The following is a 17,293-nucleotide window of genomic DNA, read 5'->3' on the forward strand; positions in this document are numbered from 1 at the left end:
TTCAATTTTATCTTTTTCGGAGAAGACTAATTTTCATGGTGTGATAATTTATCTTCTCGTTTAAAAATTTTAACTTTTCTTTGAAAATTTATTTTTTTGCTTAGCTATTTCGTTAAAAATAATTTTTTTTTCTCACAAAATTTAAGACATTTAATTTAGATTGAAATCAAATTTAAAATCGTCTTCAACATTCAATAATCAAGTTAATATATAGAATTCCTGTATATAAAAACAAGAATCCACAGAATAAAATTTAAAAACTAGCATAAAAAGCTCTTATTCTAATTCAAAATATAGAAAAATAATAATAATAATTATTATTATTATTATTATTATTATAAAAATATTATTATTATAATAAAAATTACCTTCTTCTGTTGAAAATTAATCTGATGGGAATCCAAATTCAAATTTCGGGTGAAAATTCTACTGCTTTGTGAATAATTTGCCCTTTTCTCTTTAAAATTCATAACTTTTTTGAATATTGAAAATTTATACCTTATTAAAAAATTTATACTTTTTAGTTGAAAATTTAACGGTGTCGTAGAAAACTTTTATATTTTTATGAAAATTTTTCTTTTGGTTTACAAAATTATTCCTATTTCTTGAAAATTGATCTTGTTGTTTGAGAACTCAACTATTTTGTGTCGTATTTTGTAAAAAATTTCATTTTTGTTGTCGTTTAATTTAACTTTTGTGGTTAAAAGTGCAATCTTTTTGTAGATAATTTGCCTTTTTCTTTCAAAAATTAAACAACTTAGTTGAAAATTGATGTATGTTGTTAAAAATTCATCTTTTTTAGAACATAAATTTTTTCTTTGGTTAAATCCTTATCCTACCATTTTGGTAAGAAGTTAACTTTTTAGTCTGAAAAATCATGTCTTGGTTAAAAAATCTTGAATACATTCGATTGTTCTTTATTTAAAAATAAAATCTTTCTTTTGGTAGGAATATTAACTATGTATTATTTTTTTCGTCGAAAATTCCTCTTTTTTCTTGAAAATTCAACTAATTGTATAAAAGTTGAATACTTTGTTAAAAATTATTTTGTCGTTTTTGGAAGATTCACCATTTTAGTCAAAATAAATTAATTTGTTCAATTTCTTCGATTTAAGATTTAACCATTTTGTTGAAGTCTTTTGTTTAAGAATTGATTTTTTTGGCTGGAAATTTGACTATTTCAGTTTATTATTTACCATAAAAATTTTAAATTATCTTGAACAAATTTCTATTTCTGTTTTCTATTGAAAAGAAAAGTATTTTTCGTTTGAAATATCAACCAACACATTTTTTGTTAAGAATTAATCTATTTTTAGTTGAAAATTCAACTACCAGGCTAAAAGCTGAAATACGTTGTTGAAAATTTGTGTGTGTGTGTGAAATATTCATCATTTTATTTGAACACTCGTTTTTTTTTAAATTCAATTATTTTCCTGAAAATTAGTTTTTTTTCAACTTAATTTTGGCAATTGAAATTTGAACTAGTTCATTTTTGGTTTAAAATCCATTGTCTTTAGTTAAAACACCGTTTTCAAAAATCCAAATCTTTATTGTTATTAGTAGAAACAACTGCTTTTATTTAAAATTCAAATATGTTTGTTTAAAATACCAATTGTTAGGACGTTTTTTTAAGAGTTAAATTGTTTTTTAACTTTAATCGTTTTTTGTTGAAATTTCAACTATTTCTTATTTAAAATTCAAATATTTTTTGTTTTAAATATAAGCTATTGCATTTTTGCTTGAGAACTCATCTTCACTTATTGAAAATTTTGCTACTTGGTTGGAAGCAGAAATATTTTTTATTTTATTTATTATTATTTATTTATTATTTTAATGACAATTTAATTATTCCATTTTTAGTTAAAGATTCATAAATATTCTTGAAAGTTCATCCATTTTGGTAGAAAATTAATTTTCTTTTAAATTTAACTACTTGCTAAAAATTTAAACTAATTTGTTGTAAGTTCCATTTTAATGAAGAATAATTGATCGTTTCAGTTGAAAATTCATCTCTTGGGTTAAGAATTTAACTATTTTTATTTTTTGGTTTGTTAAACATTCGTTTTTTAATTTACAATTGAAGTACTTCATTTTTTGTTAAAAATTGTACTTTTTCAATACAAAAACGGAACCTGAAGCAAATTTAATTTTTTTAAATTCAACTAATTGTTTAAGAATTAAGTTACTTTGTTAAAAATTAACTGTTTGTTTTTAAAATTCATCATTTCAGTTGATAATTAATTAATTAATTAATTTTTTTAGGTTAAAGATGTAACCAGTTGGTTGAAAAGTCTTTTTTCAGAAATAGACTTTTTAGACTGAAAATTTAACTATTTTAGTTTAAGATTTATGATAATAGTTTAAAATCTCCTTGAAGGAATTCCACAAGATTTTGTAGATGTATATTTTCATCAGATAACAACCCCTAACGTGATATTTAAACAATTGAATCAAACTATTTTTCTTGTTTTTTTTTTGTTTTTTGTTTTTAATTTGTGCTACTTCTGACAATATTTTTGTAAGGGAGTGGGGCGCAAAATTATTCCATCGCACCGGGCGCAAAAAATTTTATTCATGGCCCTGGTCAGGAAGCGTATGTTATTAATTAATGAAGTGACACTTGGTTACACACGTATGTTGGAAAATCGCTTCGGATGTATTCGACGTGAAGAAAAATTGCCGTGCTTCCACAAGAACCATAAATTACTATTTAATGTCAAGGAAAGGGGATTTAAAGAGAGAATTATTTTTCAATGATCATTTTTCTCATGCAGCTTTTTTAACTGACTATAGGATGTGAATAAAAAATGCTATTTTTCTTTCTGATTTTAATTTTCAGAAAGGGAATTAATTAAAAAAAACTCTTTTAAAAAAATCATTTGTCAAACAATCGAATCATATTTTGATAATTTAAAAATTTTCAAAGCATAATAAAGAAAATTATAATTTGAAGAAATAATTAAATGTGATAAAATGTAATAAATCTGAAGGTGTCTTCAGTTTTTTATCTGACGCTCAATTGTTGTAGCATCATTTGGTAAGTTTAAAATTGTTAACAAATAATTTAATTGTTTAATGAATATAAAAAAACGCATTTAGGTTTTTTGGTTTTTCTATTGGACGTTTAGTTTGTTTAAGACAATACGTTAAAAAAATTAATTGTTAAAAATATAGTTTTGAAAAGGAACACCTACATATTTCAGAGTTAAATCCAGAAGGTTTTTTTTTATCGGAAGCTGAGTTTGTTTATCATTAATTACAAAAGTTAAAAATCCATAGCTATAAATAGCATAACATTTTTAACAAGTTATTTAAGTTACTTATACACGTCTTTTAATTAATTTAAACAATAAGACTAACAATTATATTTTGTTTTACTGTTGCAGGTGAGTACCTAGATATTTTGATCTCATCTTCAAATACATGCAATGTGCGTCGCTTATCATGTAAAGGTGAGCGAAGATAAACAATGAGATGAGATTGTGTTCGTTAAACCCGAACGAGCTTTAACGAAAGAGAATTCACAATCTTTCAATTTTCTGTTGTCGATGGTTTAAGCTTTAATTTTGAAAATCCAATGCTAAAATGTAGAGGAAGTACAATGACCGAACGCGCAGGGCGAGGAAAATAGGTTATCGAGCGCAAAGCGCGAGATCCACCAGGTGCGCACCCTAGAAAGAAAATGTTATTTTATTTTATAGATGGACAGCTAGATCAGTTTGAATTAAAGTTTCTCGAAATTTATTACTAAGAGACCATTCTTAAATTAATATTCCAAAGATAGTTAATTTTTTAGTTGGAAAAATGCATTTTTATGAAAATATATATAACTCATTTTAAGAAAAATAGTTCAACCCAAAAAAAAGAATGCTCAACTAAGAATGAAATAGTTGAATTTTTCAACAAAAAGTTATTGATTTTGGCCAAAAATAGAACAGTTCAATTTTCAGTTAGGAAAAGTAATTTTCAAAAAAAAGGCGAATTTTTGACAAAGCAGTTAAATCTTCAACCAATAAAGTGCATTTTTCTCAAATTTTTCTACATTTAAGCAACAGGGGATTGTTTGACCAAGCAAGATTCTTTTTTAAAAAAATAGTTCAATTTTAAATAAAATAATTAAACTTTGAACAAAATAGTCGATTTTTTAATTAAAACAGATGATTTTTTACAAAAAAATATATATAAGGAGACTTAAAATTTTTATAATTAACATTGAAGTTTAGCATGTATTTCCCATAAGAAAAAAAAAGATATTTTCGTGAATTTTATTTAGAATTGTTAATATAAGCTCGATTGAATTAAATTTAAGATTTCTCTTCAGGATTGGCTATATAATACGAATGAAATTTTACTTTTAAAATCTCTCCCCCATAAGTCGGTTTTATGGGGTACTGAAAAATGGATTTTGTAAATTCTTGGCTCTCATTATGATTTTTTGTGGTTTTTTAACGCAAATTTTTTGTAGTGTATAATATATTATTAGATAATAATATCTAGATATTTACATACATTGCTTAAACAATTTATTATTATTTTTAGCAATTTTCTCTTAGAATAGAGTTAGAAAGTCGCGGTTTTTTCAAGAAAATTTTCATTTATGTCCAACTTTCGATTGAAGCAAGGTAAAACATTATTAATGTTAACAAGCGTATTTGTTTAAACAATTTATTATTTTTTTTAGTAATATTCTCTCTGAGAAATCTTACAAAATGGGAATGTTTAAAAATTTTCCACGTTTTGTCCAATTGCCAATTGAAGTGAGGTGAACAATTAATTAAAGTTAGTGTAATAAGCTGTATAAAAAATTGATTAATATTTTTAATAATATTCTATTTGAATAATGCTAGAAAGTTGCGGTTTTTCTTGAATTTTTAACTATTTGTCTACTGTTCACTTGGAGTGAGTTAATAATTAACTCGATTGAGCAAAAATAACTTTTTAAATAAATAATTATTTTTTATAAATATCTTCTTCCATACCAATGCTGTATGGTAGTGTTTTTTTAATTTTCCACTTTTTTAAATTTTTCACTTGAAGTGAGGTAATATTTATTGCAATTTAACGAAACGCAATTGTTTAAATAAGCCATTATTTCTTTAACAATACTCTCTTAAAGTAATTCTAGAAAATTGCGAGTTTTTCAGAAATTTTCAGCTTTTTTAACTTTTTAGTTAGGAACACTTAATTAATATTATTAATAACTTTAGCAAAAGGAAATTTTACAATGTGAAATTTAAATGTAGCCTGTTTCTTTCTTCGTGGAAAATTGATCGTTTTTAATTAAAAATTCAAGTAATTGCGGAAAAGGTAAACTTTAACGTTAATAATAATTTTTTGCTAAAAATTCATAATTGTATTTTAAAAAGTATTTCCTGGGTTAACAATTTAACTATCTTGTGTGAAATGATTTTTTTTTAAAGTTAATTTTTTTAACAGAAAATTTAAGTACTCCATTTCTGACTCAAAATTGCTACTTTTTAGTTAAAAATTTAATTATTACATGATTTTTCTTTGAGAATTCATATATATTTGTTGAAAATTCAACTATTTAGTTGTCAGTTAAACTACTTTGTAAAAAATTATTTTTATTTGTTGAAATTTAACCATTTCTTTGTAAAAATTAGTTTTTTAATTAAAAAAATAATTTTTTAATGGAAATCAAATCATTTCATTTTTTGTTAAAAAATAATCGTTATTAGTTGAAAATTCGTGTATTGTTTTAAAAATGTTATTTTTTGGTATAAAATTAATCAAAATGTAAGAAATATAATCAGAAAAGAAAAAAATAATTTTTGTTCAAAAATAAAAAATAGGAAAGAAGAATGAGAAAGCAGTCAACCACATCCCCTTTCTTCTTTTTTTTTTCTTTCGTCTTTTTTATTTTTATAACTATCAAATTACAACAAAATAACATTAAAATAAATTTTTATTATGTAAAATCAAACTACATGGCTGAAAGTTGAAAAACTTTGTTAAAAAATTAACTATTTTGTAGAAATTTCCTTTTTCACTGATTTTTTTTTTAATTGAACATTTAAATATTTAATTTTTGGTTAAAAGTAGATCGCTCTTAGTCGTAAATTAAACTAAATGCTGAAAAATGCCATTTTTTTCTCAAAAGTTCAACTGTTCTGTAGAAAATTTATCTTTTTGGCTTGCAAAATCAATTGTTTTATAGAAAATTTGTAGCTGACAGTTAATTTTTTTAATTTTCACTTTTTTTGATTTAAAATTAAAACATTTTTTGGGTTAAATATCAATTTATAACACCCTTGTTTAAGAATTTATTTTTTTAAATCGAAAAGTTAACTACTTACTTGAAGTGACAAACTCTATCTTTAAAAATTAATCTTTTTTAATAAAGACTTATAATTTTATACGAAAATTCAACTATTTCATTTTTATTTAAATATATTTTTGTCGGTTGAAACTTCAACTAAGTTTTAAATATTTGCCCCTTTTGCTTAAAAGTTGTACTATATAATTGTAAATGGAACTGCTTCGTTGAAATTTTTTTTTAATTCATCTGTTTTGTTGGAAATTTAATTATTTTTAAAAAAATTTAACCATTTTTGCAAAGTATTTTAATTTTAACTTTTCGGACTGTAAATTTATCTTTTTGGGTTAAAAATGCAACTGTTTTCGGTTAAAGTTTATTTATTTATATTTTTAATTGGAAAATTTTTAGAAAAATTACCGTTCTTTGTTAAAACTTTATCTTTTCATGTTTTAAAAGTCAACTGTTTTCTGAAAAATTCTATTTTTTAGTTAAAAAAAATTACCTTCTTTTTCAAAATAAAAATAAAGTTGACTAAGAGTCATAAAACTCGGAAAATTCGTAAACGGACGGTATAGCACGTGCATTTAATTATATCATACGACGCATATCGTGGCTTGTATTTTTGCCAAAAGTAACTTTATACTCCACAACGTGATGACGGCACCTACGCGCGTACATTCAGAAATCTTCTAAAGAATACCTCAAGTGACTTCTCTTATTGAGTACCAAAATCCGCTTCCGCCTGATCTTTGGCCCCATTAAAATTTTGTTTACAATCATATTCTGAATTAAATTCCTTAAAAACGTAAGAAAGAGCATTTTTTATCTATTTCCGCAATTTATAAAAGAAAATTATCATTTAAATAATATTTCAATACGAAAAAAAAATAAAAGTAAAGGCAGCAAGAATCGAACGCGCATCCTGTCGGCTATGAATCCGAAGCGCTACTGCCTGAGCTCCTGGATGTTCGGAATTGTTTTTTTCCAAAATCTGCATGACTTTGCGGCGAATATTTCCCAGTCGATTTTCGCGGGGAAATTATATTTTTGAGACGAAATAAGCTTTTTTTGAATTATATTTAAATGGACCATTTAGTTTCTATGGAATATTTCGTGATTATTTGAAAATTCGTATCTTTGGTTGAAACTATTTTTTTTTTTTGTTGAAAATTCAATTATTTTGTTTAACGCGGATATTCAAATTTTGGGATATTTTCGTACTGCGCATGCGTCGCGTCAACAACTGGATTGTTTATGTTTGGCGCGCTTATTTGAAATAACTAATTTTGTTTTTGTTTACAATTATTTACAAAAAATAATAGTTGTAAACTGCATAAATATGTTATAAATTATTAAAATTTCACATTCGTACTAAAAAATCTACTTCTTTATTCAAATATAAAATCAATTTTTTATTAATAAGCAATAAACATTGAATAATTATTTTAAATTTCAGTTTTTAAGTCTATTTTGTGATTGAGGAATTAGTTTTAATAATTGTGGAAGTATTATAAATTTCAAACAATTTTCAAAAGTTTAAAAAATTGTAATAAGTATTAGATTATTTGGTATTCACCCTGAATTCTTTGGAATTCTCTTGAATTTTTTTAATTTATTTAAATCCTTTCAAATTCCTGCGGTTTATTTTTAATTTTCTTTAATTCCATTGAATTGCTTTTAATTAGTTGTAATTCCTTTGCGTTTTTGAAATTTACTTTTAATTCTTTTGAATTCCTTTGAATTCACTAATTCCATTCAATCCCATTTATCAGAATTCAGTCAATTTTAAAAAATTTATTTGAAGAGTAGCGTGAATTTTCTTACGGTTTATACAGAATTATTCTAAATTTTTTGCAATTATTTTGAATTTCTTTAATTTTTTTCAAATTCCTTGGAATTATTTGGAATTACTTTGGATTATTTGGACTAAAAAGTAAACTTTCAAAACGTGGGTTTCATTTCCAGTAGAAAATATGTTCATATTTCATCCTGAATTCTTCTAAATGCTTCTTAATTCTTTTGAATTTCTTTGAATCTTTTTAATTTCCTTCGCAGTATTTGTAATTTCCTTAAATTCTGTTGAATTTCTTTAAATTATTTGTAATACCTTTTAACTTTTTTTAGTTTCTTTGAATTCCTTCAAATTGTTCGGGATGACCATGAATTTACTAATTCTATTCAATCCCATTCATCGTAATTCATTTTTTTTAAATTTATTTGAACTTCAACATGAATTTTTTAAAAAAGTTTATCCACGATTCTTCTGAATTCCTTTTAATTACTTTGAAGCGCTTTAATTTCTTTCAAATTACTTGGAATTATTTTCAATTTCTTTTAATTATTTTGACTAAAATGTAAACTTTGAAAACGTGATTCTTATTTTCAGTAGAAAATATGCTTATATCTATCTAGGTGCTCTTTACCATGATGATATATTGATGTGAGTTCAAGTACGATAATTAAAGTGTCAAAATCCCTGTGGGTCTACATAATTTTATCCTGAGTTTTTCTAAATTCCTTTTTATTCTTTTAAATTTCTTTAAATGTTTTAAAATTCCTTCGAATTATTTTTAATTTTCTTCAATTATATTGAATTTCTTTAAATTATTTTTAATTCCTTTGAACTTTTTTTAATTTCCTCGAATTCCTATGAATTGTTGTAAATGCCTTTGTATTTACTTATTCTATTCAATCCCATTTAACGGAATTCACTCATTTTTTAAATTTATTAGAACTTCACCGTGAATTCTTTAAATGTTTATCCTGGATTCTTCTAAATTCCTTTTAATTATTTTGAATACCTTTAATATCTTTCAAATGCCTTGAAATTATTACGAATTTCTATGGTTCATTATGACTAAAATGTAAAGTTTCTATGAAAATTTACCAAGAAAATATATTCATGTAAGCTCAAGTACGCTAATTAAAGTTTCAAAATCACTGTGAATTCACATTAATTCATCTTGAATTCTCTTAAGTCCCTTTCAATCCTTTTCAATTCCTTTGAATCCTTTCAAATTCCTTCGAATTATTTTTAATTTTCTTGAATTCCACTGAATTTCTTTAAATTGTTTGTACTTCCTTTGCATTTTTTCAATTTCTTTGAATTCCTTTGATTTCACTAATTTTCTTCAATCCTATTTATCTGAATTCAGTCCATTAAAGAAAATGTATTGTAAATTCACTTAACTCTACTTTATTCAGTGAATTTTTTTGAATATTTGAAAGCTTTTATTTAATTGATTCTAGAGTCTATTAACCTCACCTAAATTTTTAGACAATTCATGAAATTCTTTGAATTCCTTTGAATTTTTCTAAGCCTATTTCAAAGTTACTAAATTTGGTAAAGTTTTTTTTCATATTTTAAAATTCTTTTAAATTCATTTGATTTTTTTAATTAACCTTGATTACGGAAATAAATGCATTTTTTTATTTTCTAACATTTTTTCCAATTCATTTAAATTCTTTTGAATGTAAATTAAATTTTACTGAATTTTCTTAGATTTATTCTGAGTTTGTTATTTAATTTATTTAACAAATATTTTTATCCATATTCATTGCAAATAATGTAGTGAAATAAATAAATAAACAGATGAATAAGAAAGTATAATTGTCAAAAACTTTAATATTTCTTTAAAGTCTAAACTCATCACAAAAGAATTTTCGTACGTGTCAGCTAATTTTAAGCTTCTATAAGCGCATTTGGCCTCTTTTTTTTATTTTTTTATTTCTTGATTCCAATGAAATCCATTTCTGCGAAAAAAGAGAATTGGTAAATTCAGCGCGAGCTTTTCTTGCAATGTTTCTTTTCAAAAAAAAAAAAATAATCCTGATACATTGTGTTTCCTGAGCTAAACTACTGAAGTTGTCTGAATTGTTTGGTATCAATTCTAGTAGTTTTTTTTTAATATAGGGAAAACCCTCCTACAGTGGATAAAGACATCTACAGTGGATAGTGGTTAATCAAGTGCAAAATAATTTAAAAATAATTTTTATTTTTATTTTAAACACGTATAGTCTCTTGACTATTAATTAAATTAAATTGATTATTTTACATACACTAATATTTTTAATTATTGATTATCCACTCTAGGTTACACTATCCACTGTAGGGCGGTTTCCCTTAATAATTTTAGATTTAAATATTACAAATTGTTTTAGTTTAATTTTAAAGGTACAAAATTCTCTGGGTTTTTAAATTCTTAAAAATATCAAATTGAAATACTTGATACTTGCCCAGTTTTAAGTTTAAATTCCTTCAAAATAAATTAAAAACAGTGTGGAATTAAGACAATAATTTCCCAAATTCGAGCTTTGAAACAAAATCTTTTTTTTTTAATGTTCCAAAATATTGAACATGTGAAATTACGCTTTAAAAAAAAACAATTTCGAAGATTAAGGTATAAAAATTTTCAACTTCAAAAATTGGATTCAAAAATATAGGAATATTGTTTTGCATTCTTTATTTTAATTTTCAATGTAATATTTTTAAATAGTCCGATTTTCAGTGGCAGAAAAAAAATTGATTTACAATTTAAAAATAGTAGGTTAGAAAATTTTAAGAATAAATAATAATTCTGAATGAAGTGTTAAAAATTAAATGATTTTAAATTAAAAAGTTAAAGATGGTGGTGTTAAAATAAATATATATAAAAATAGAAATAACTAAAATTGATGTATTATTAATTAATAAGTTTATTTAATTTTAAATTGTCACAATTTTAGAGTTATGAATATAAATGTCGAACGCTAAAGTTAGCATTTTTTCCCTTTTACTGGTTTTAATTTTGCAATCAAAATGGAAATGGTTGAAATTTAAAAAGTACAATTAACAATTTAGAAATTTCTCATTTTTAAACGACTTTAATTTAAGGTATTAAAATTTTGTATTGTTTTAGTATGAAAAAATGTAGTTTCAAATAAATTAATTAAAAATTCATAATTTTTTATAAGATAAATTTTTTAACATAGAGGAGAAGTTAAATTTTCAAAATCAAGAAAACAAACTTTTAACAAATAAAGATTTTGCAAACAGGAAAATAATGAAATTCATCAAAAATTTTGAAATTCCAAGTACACAAAAACATGCTCTGTAAAACAGTTTATTTCAAATTCAAAAATGTGAATTTTTAACAAAAAAATAAAGCATACCAAAAAAGACACATTCTTAACTAAAAATTGATAAACTACCTAAGAAAATTAATTTTATAGCAAACCCAAACGCATTTTTTACTAAAAAGTTAAATTTTTAACTTTCAAAAAAAGAAATTAAATTTGAAAAAATTCAATAGTTGAAATTTTAACCAGAAAATCTGAAATTTCTATTAAAGCAGGTGAATTTTAAAACCGAAGAGAGAAATTTTTAACTAAAAGGAAGAATATTTTCTTGCAATAAGTGACCTATTTTAAACAAAGTTGTATAACTTTTACCGATGTTATTTCATTTTTAATAAAAAATGTAAATTTTGCACAAAACAATTAAAATTTTAACCAAAATATTAATTTTCGAACAAAAAGACGAATTTTTCACGAATAAAAATTTTTTAGGAAAAAAAATCTACCAAGATTGTTGAACTTTCAAGCAAAGAGATAAATTTTAACCCAAAATGATAAATCTTTAACTTGTACAGTTTAATTTTCAATTGAGAAAATTAATTTTCAACCCAAAAATATGAAATCAATAAAATAAATCTTTAAATAAAATTATTATACTTTAAGTAGAATTATAAATCTTCTACTAAAATGATGAATTTTTAGAAAAAAACACATAGTTGAATTTTCAACCAAAAAAGCATCCATTTCAAACCAATAATTTAATAGCAAGTATTTCAAACAAAAAAAAATTCCTTTTAATTCAAAACAAAAAAAAGACGAATTTTCAACAAAATAGTTAAATTTTCACTGAAGAAAGATTGCAGTTGAATTTTTAATATTAAAATAAGAATTTTCTAACTCGACAGTTAAATTGGCAACAAAAAAGTTGAATTTTAAATAAAAAATAATTACTTTTTAACAAATTTTTTAAATTTTGAGGCAACTAATGATTTTACAAAATGAAGTTAATTTTCAATTATGAAAGATGAGTTTTTAACCAATTAGTTGAATCAGCGAATAAAAAAATGCGAACAATAATAAAATCGATACATTTTTTGTTAAAAAAATGAATTTTCCACAAAAAAACGAAGTTTCAATCAATTGAATTCAACTCAGGAAGAGAATTTTTTAATAAAATTGTTGAGATCTCAACCGAAACGATGGGTTTTTAAAAAACAATATAAATATTTTATCCCAATAGATGAAGTTTTATCTGAATAAATGTATTTTCTACTAAATAGTTGCATTTTTAACCTATAAAGAAAAAAATTTGCAAACAAAAATGAAATGACTATATTTTCAGATGAAAAAATTTATTTTCAACAACAAACAAATTCTTAAAAGAATAGTTGAGTTAAAAAAAATGTTTAATTTTTAACAAAAAAATAAATAATAAATAAAGATTGGAATTTCAAACCGAAAAAGATTATTTTACAATAAAACCGTTGCCTTTTTAAACAAGAATACAGAGTGATGACTTTTCAACCCAGAATAACAATTTTCTATCGAAAAAGATAAATTTTTTTACAAAATACATGCATTTTTATCCTGGAAAAATCAATTTTTAACCAAAGATGGAACAGTTACATTTTTTGTGCAGAAATTAATTTGTTAACAACAAAAATAATACAAATTTTCAGCTCAATTTTAAGCGAAAAAACAAGAAAAAGTGGAACTTTCATTTAAAAATTCATCTTTTTCAGCAGAAATATTGCATCCTCTTTAGATAAAATTTAACCGTTTTGTTAAAAATGCCATGTTTTCTAAAAGATTTACTTTTAGCAGAAAACTTTTAGCAGAAAATTAACTTATTTTTTACAATGCCTATTTTTTTCTGAAAAGTGAACTGGCTTCTTTCTTGGATGAAAATTTAACCATTTTTTTAGTTTTTTTTTAATTCGTCTGTTTTAGAAGAAATTTGATTTTTCTTAAATAAAAATGCTACTGCTTGGTTCAAAAGTCAACTCTTTTTAGCAAAAATATTTTGTTGAAAATTCTTTTGTTTTATGAAAAATTGAAGTATTTTGCAGAAAATTTACTTTTTGATTAAATTTAATATTTTGCTGTTGAAAAGAGAACTTAAATCTTTTCTGGGCAGGGATTCGACTATTTCGTTGAATTTTTTCACTTAATAAATATTTATCTGTTTTAAGAAAAATGTCATCTTTCTTGGATAAAAATACAACTGTTTAGTTGAAAATTCTATTATTTTGTTGAAAACAGAACTATTTCGGAGGAAATTTACTTTTTGTTTAAAATTTATATTGTAATGTTCAAAGATGAATTAAAATCTTTTATGGATAAAAATTCCACTTTGAAAAAATATGTTTTTTTTTATTAAAAATTAATCTGTTTTAGTACAAATTTTATCTTTCTTGGATGAAACTGCAACTATTTGGTCAAGAATTCAACTTTTTTGTTAACAATTTATCCCTTTTGGTTAAAAAAAACGTCGGTTTGGTTTGAAAATTTAATTTTTTTGGTACAAACTTATTTCCTATTTAAAAATTCATATTTTGATCCTTAAAAGTCAACTGAAATCTTTTTAACAGAAATTTCAACAATTTTTTAAAAATTTGCGTTAATAATTCATCTGTTTTATTATAAATTTTATTTTTTGTTTAAATGAAAATACAACTTTTTGATTAAAAATTAATCTTCTTTGCTTGAGTATTTAAATCTTTTGTTTAAAAGATATGATTGAATGACTTTTTCAAGAAATATTTTTTTTTTAATTTATACTTTTAAATAAAAATTCATCTCTTTGGTTGAAAGGTGGACTATTTTATTGAAAATTTAACAGTTTAGTGGAAAAGCCTTTTTTTATTTAAAATCAATTTTTTCACTAAAAATATAACTTTTTCATTTTTTTAATGTGAATCAGTTTCGTGAAAAATTAATTAATTAATAGTCTTTTGGCTTGAAGTTTAATAACATAGATAATATTTTATTTATGTTTTGAGTGAAAAATCTTCATTTGTTGACAATTTTGCCATTAAAATTTTTTTGATGGAAAATGTTTTGATTGAAATATAATCTATAACACTTTTTTCTTTAGAATTTATTTATATCGTTCATAAATTCAACTATTATGTTGAAAATTTAATGATTTTGTTTTAAATTCAAGTATTTGGTTAAAAAGCTATCTTTAATAGTAAAAACGAGTTTTTTGTTAAAAATAAATTAATGTCATCTGAATATTTAATTTATTTATTATTTATTTAAATATTAACAATCAGGGAAAATAAAAAAAGAGCCAAGGAAAAATTGGGAATTTGCAAAAATTAAATTCTCACGAATTGAAACATAAAAATTTGCAATTAGTAAACTAATTTCAAAAAAAAAAATCGAATTATCAGCCAGTGGGATTCAACGAATATATCAAGTTTGTAACAAAATATTTGAATTCTCAAACAAATAGATGAATTGTTAACAAAGAAGATTAATTTTTCACCCATTTAGACAAATTTTTAACAAAATGTTTGAATCCTTAAATAAATAAATGAATTTTTAACAAACAAGATTAATTTTTTTACCAATTAGCCGATTTTTCAAGAAAATAGTTCAATCTTCAATCTAAGAAGTCTCAGCCAAGATTGCATTTCGCAAGATTAAAACTAGTTTAGTTGCAAATGTGAAATTGTATAAATTTTGAAAAAAAGACGTATACTTGAGAAAAGCAAGGGTGTTCAAAATAATCCGAGTCGCTCTATAAATACAATACGACATTCAGTACTCTGTGGTGCGTCGCGATGTTCAGAGGCTGATCTCTCAATTCGTACATTAAACATAAATTATCATAACACAAAATTGAAAACCATATTTTCTTTAATTATGGGCTACAAAAATCATAAATCGAAAAGCAAGCGATTTCGACACGGTATCATACATTCAAACCAAATGGTTTTGAGAAAGTATCAAGAGCGGTAAAAAAATGAAAAAATTGCAAAATTAATAAATTAATAAATTATATCTAGCTCTTCAGATCTTTGATTTAAATTCTAAATAAATTAGATTAAATCAAAAGAAAAAATGCTTAACCGAATTAAAAATCAGTGAGGGATGAATTCAAATTATGGTTCCATCTTTGGTAATGATTAAGGAACTTCGAAAAGAGGAGTCCAATTTGTTTATTTTAATTATGTTTAAAAAATTAAGTGAAAATGTTTCCAAAAGTCCAGGAAGTGATTAAACTTTAATGATGGAAAAACTAAGTGTTGTTGAAGCTTCAAGAAGAAAAGAGAGGAGACGTAGGAGAGGGTGGACAGTTATTGTAGGACCTGAGATCCGGTGAGTCAAAGATTGCTCACGTACCGGTGAACTTTTTTTAATGAAAAATTTTTTTTGCTGATTATTATTTTTTTTTAGTGATTTAAGGATTGATATGGATTGATATGGATCCTAAATTACAAAGAATTAATGTTGAGCAGATAGTCTCGAAAATATGCTCAGCATTTAAGCTTGAATAGAGCATTTACAGATCATTTAAGAGAATTTAAAACAACATGTATTTTTTTTAATTACATTAGAACCTTATCCCGTCTTGGATTATCCGAGGTTCCGCGTTATCCGAGGCTCCACGTTATCCGAGGCTCCGCGTTATCCGAGGCTCCGCGTTATCCGAGGTTCCGCATTATCCGAGGCTCCGCGTGATCCGAGGCAACGCGTCTCATCCAAGCACTTCGCATTAACCGAGGTGTATGCTCGGATAATACAGAGAATATTTAATAAAACAGATGCAGCTGCTATGCCTAATTCTGAACGCGCACAGTAGTTTTCAATTAATAATAAATTAATAAATTAATAAGGATAAATCCACATTCGTGAGTTGTTTACTTTTATTTGCTAAATGTTTATATTTATTTTTCTATTTAAAATAAATCAAAAATAGATAACTCTTCCAAATTTTGTACTTCTTCCGTTTTATCCGAGCTTACACTTATCTGAGGTGTCTTCTCCCCACATTACCTCGGATAATCGAGGTTCTACTCTACAGAATTTCTACAGGTCAAGTAATTCCAGAAAGGAATTTTCGATAAATTAAGTTAAAGTTACTTTGATAATTATGGTTAAAAATCACAACTATTTGGTTAAAAATTATTCTGTTTTGGTTGATGATTCAAACTATTTTGTTAAAAATGCATCTTTTTGGCTGATTCGAACTATTTTTAATATAAAATTAAAATCCTTTTTGATTGAACTATCACACCTTTATCGTTGGGAATTCATCTTTTTTGGTTAAAAGTTTAACTTCTCCGTTGGAAGTGGAACTACTTTGTGAAAACTTATTTCTTTGGTTGATGATTAATCATTTCATTTGAAAAACTTTTTTTCCATATTTAATTATTCAGTTGATATCATGTTTTCTAGTGGAAAATTAATTTTTTAAATTAAAAATTCAATTTGTACAATTTTGGTTAAAAATTCAAATATTTAATTTAAAATTCCTGTGTTTCATTGAAAATTTGAGTTTAATGGGATAATATTCAATCTTCTTGGTCACTCGTTCATCTTTTAATTAACTATTAATTAATTAACTATTAATTAAAAATCCGAATTTTTTGGTAGAAAGGTACTTTCATTCGTTGAAACTACATCTCTCTGGTTAAAAATTAATTTCTTTGGTTGATATTTTAACCATTTTGTTGAAAATTGAACTATTTTGTGTAAAATCCGTTTCCTTTTTGGTTGAGAATCAATTTTACTAACTGAAAATTTAACGATTTAATTTTTTGTGGAAAGTTTACGTTTCTGGTTAAAAATGTATGTATTTAGTTGAAAATTATTATTTTTTAGTCATAGATTCACCATTTAAATTGAAAATTCTCTTTAACTATTCCAATTCTTGTTGAAATTTTACCTTTCATAATAAAAACGTAATTTTGTTTGTTCAAAATGGTCTGTAATGTACTTGTAGAA

General features: G+C 23.9%; 1 protein-coding gene across 4 annotated transcripts in view; it reads left to right on the plus strand.

Moving 5' to 3' along the window:
• The window catches only part of LOC117175996 (cAMP-specific 3',5'-cyclic phosphodiesterase), an 873,036-nt gene that overhangs the window by 197,116 nt on the left and 658,627 nt on the right, over nucleotides 1-17,293 (plus strand). The window contains exon 1 of one of the 4 annotated variants that reach the window (XM_033365930.1): nucleotides 15,133-15,664. The exons of the other annotated variants lie outside the window; for them this stretch is intronic. Coding sequence (XP_033221821.1) covers nucleotides 15,573-15,664 — 92 coding nt within the window. The 5' untranslated portion in view covers nucleotides 15,133-15,572. Of the gene's footprint in view, nucleotides 1-15,132; nucleotides 15,665-17,293 lie in introns of those variants that run through there. 4 annotated transcript variants of the gene reach the window in all.

This window comes from Belonocnema kinseyi, chromosome 7 (assembly GCF_010883055.1).
Source record: "Belonocnema kinseyi isolate 2016_QV_RU_SX_M_011 chromosome 7, B_treatae_v1, whole genome shotgun sequence".
Taxonomy (NCBI): Eukaryota; Metazoa; Arthropoda; class Insecta; order Hymenoptera; family Cynipidae; genus Belonocnema; species Belonocnema kinseyi.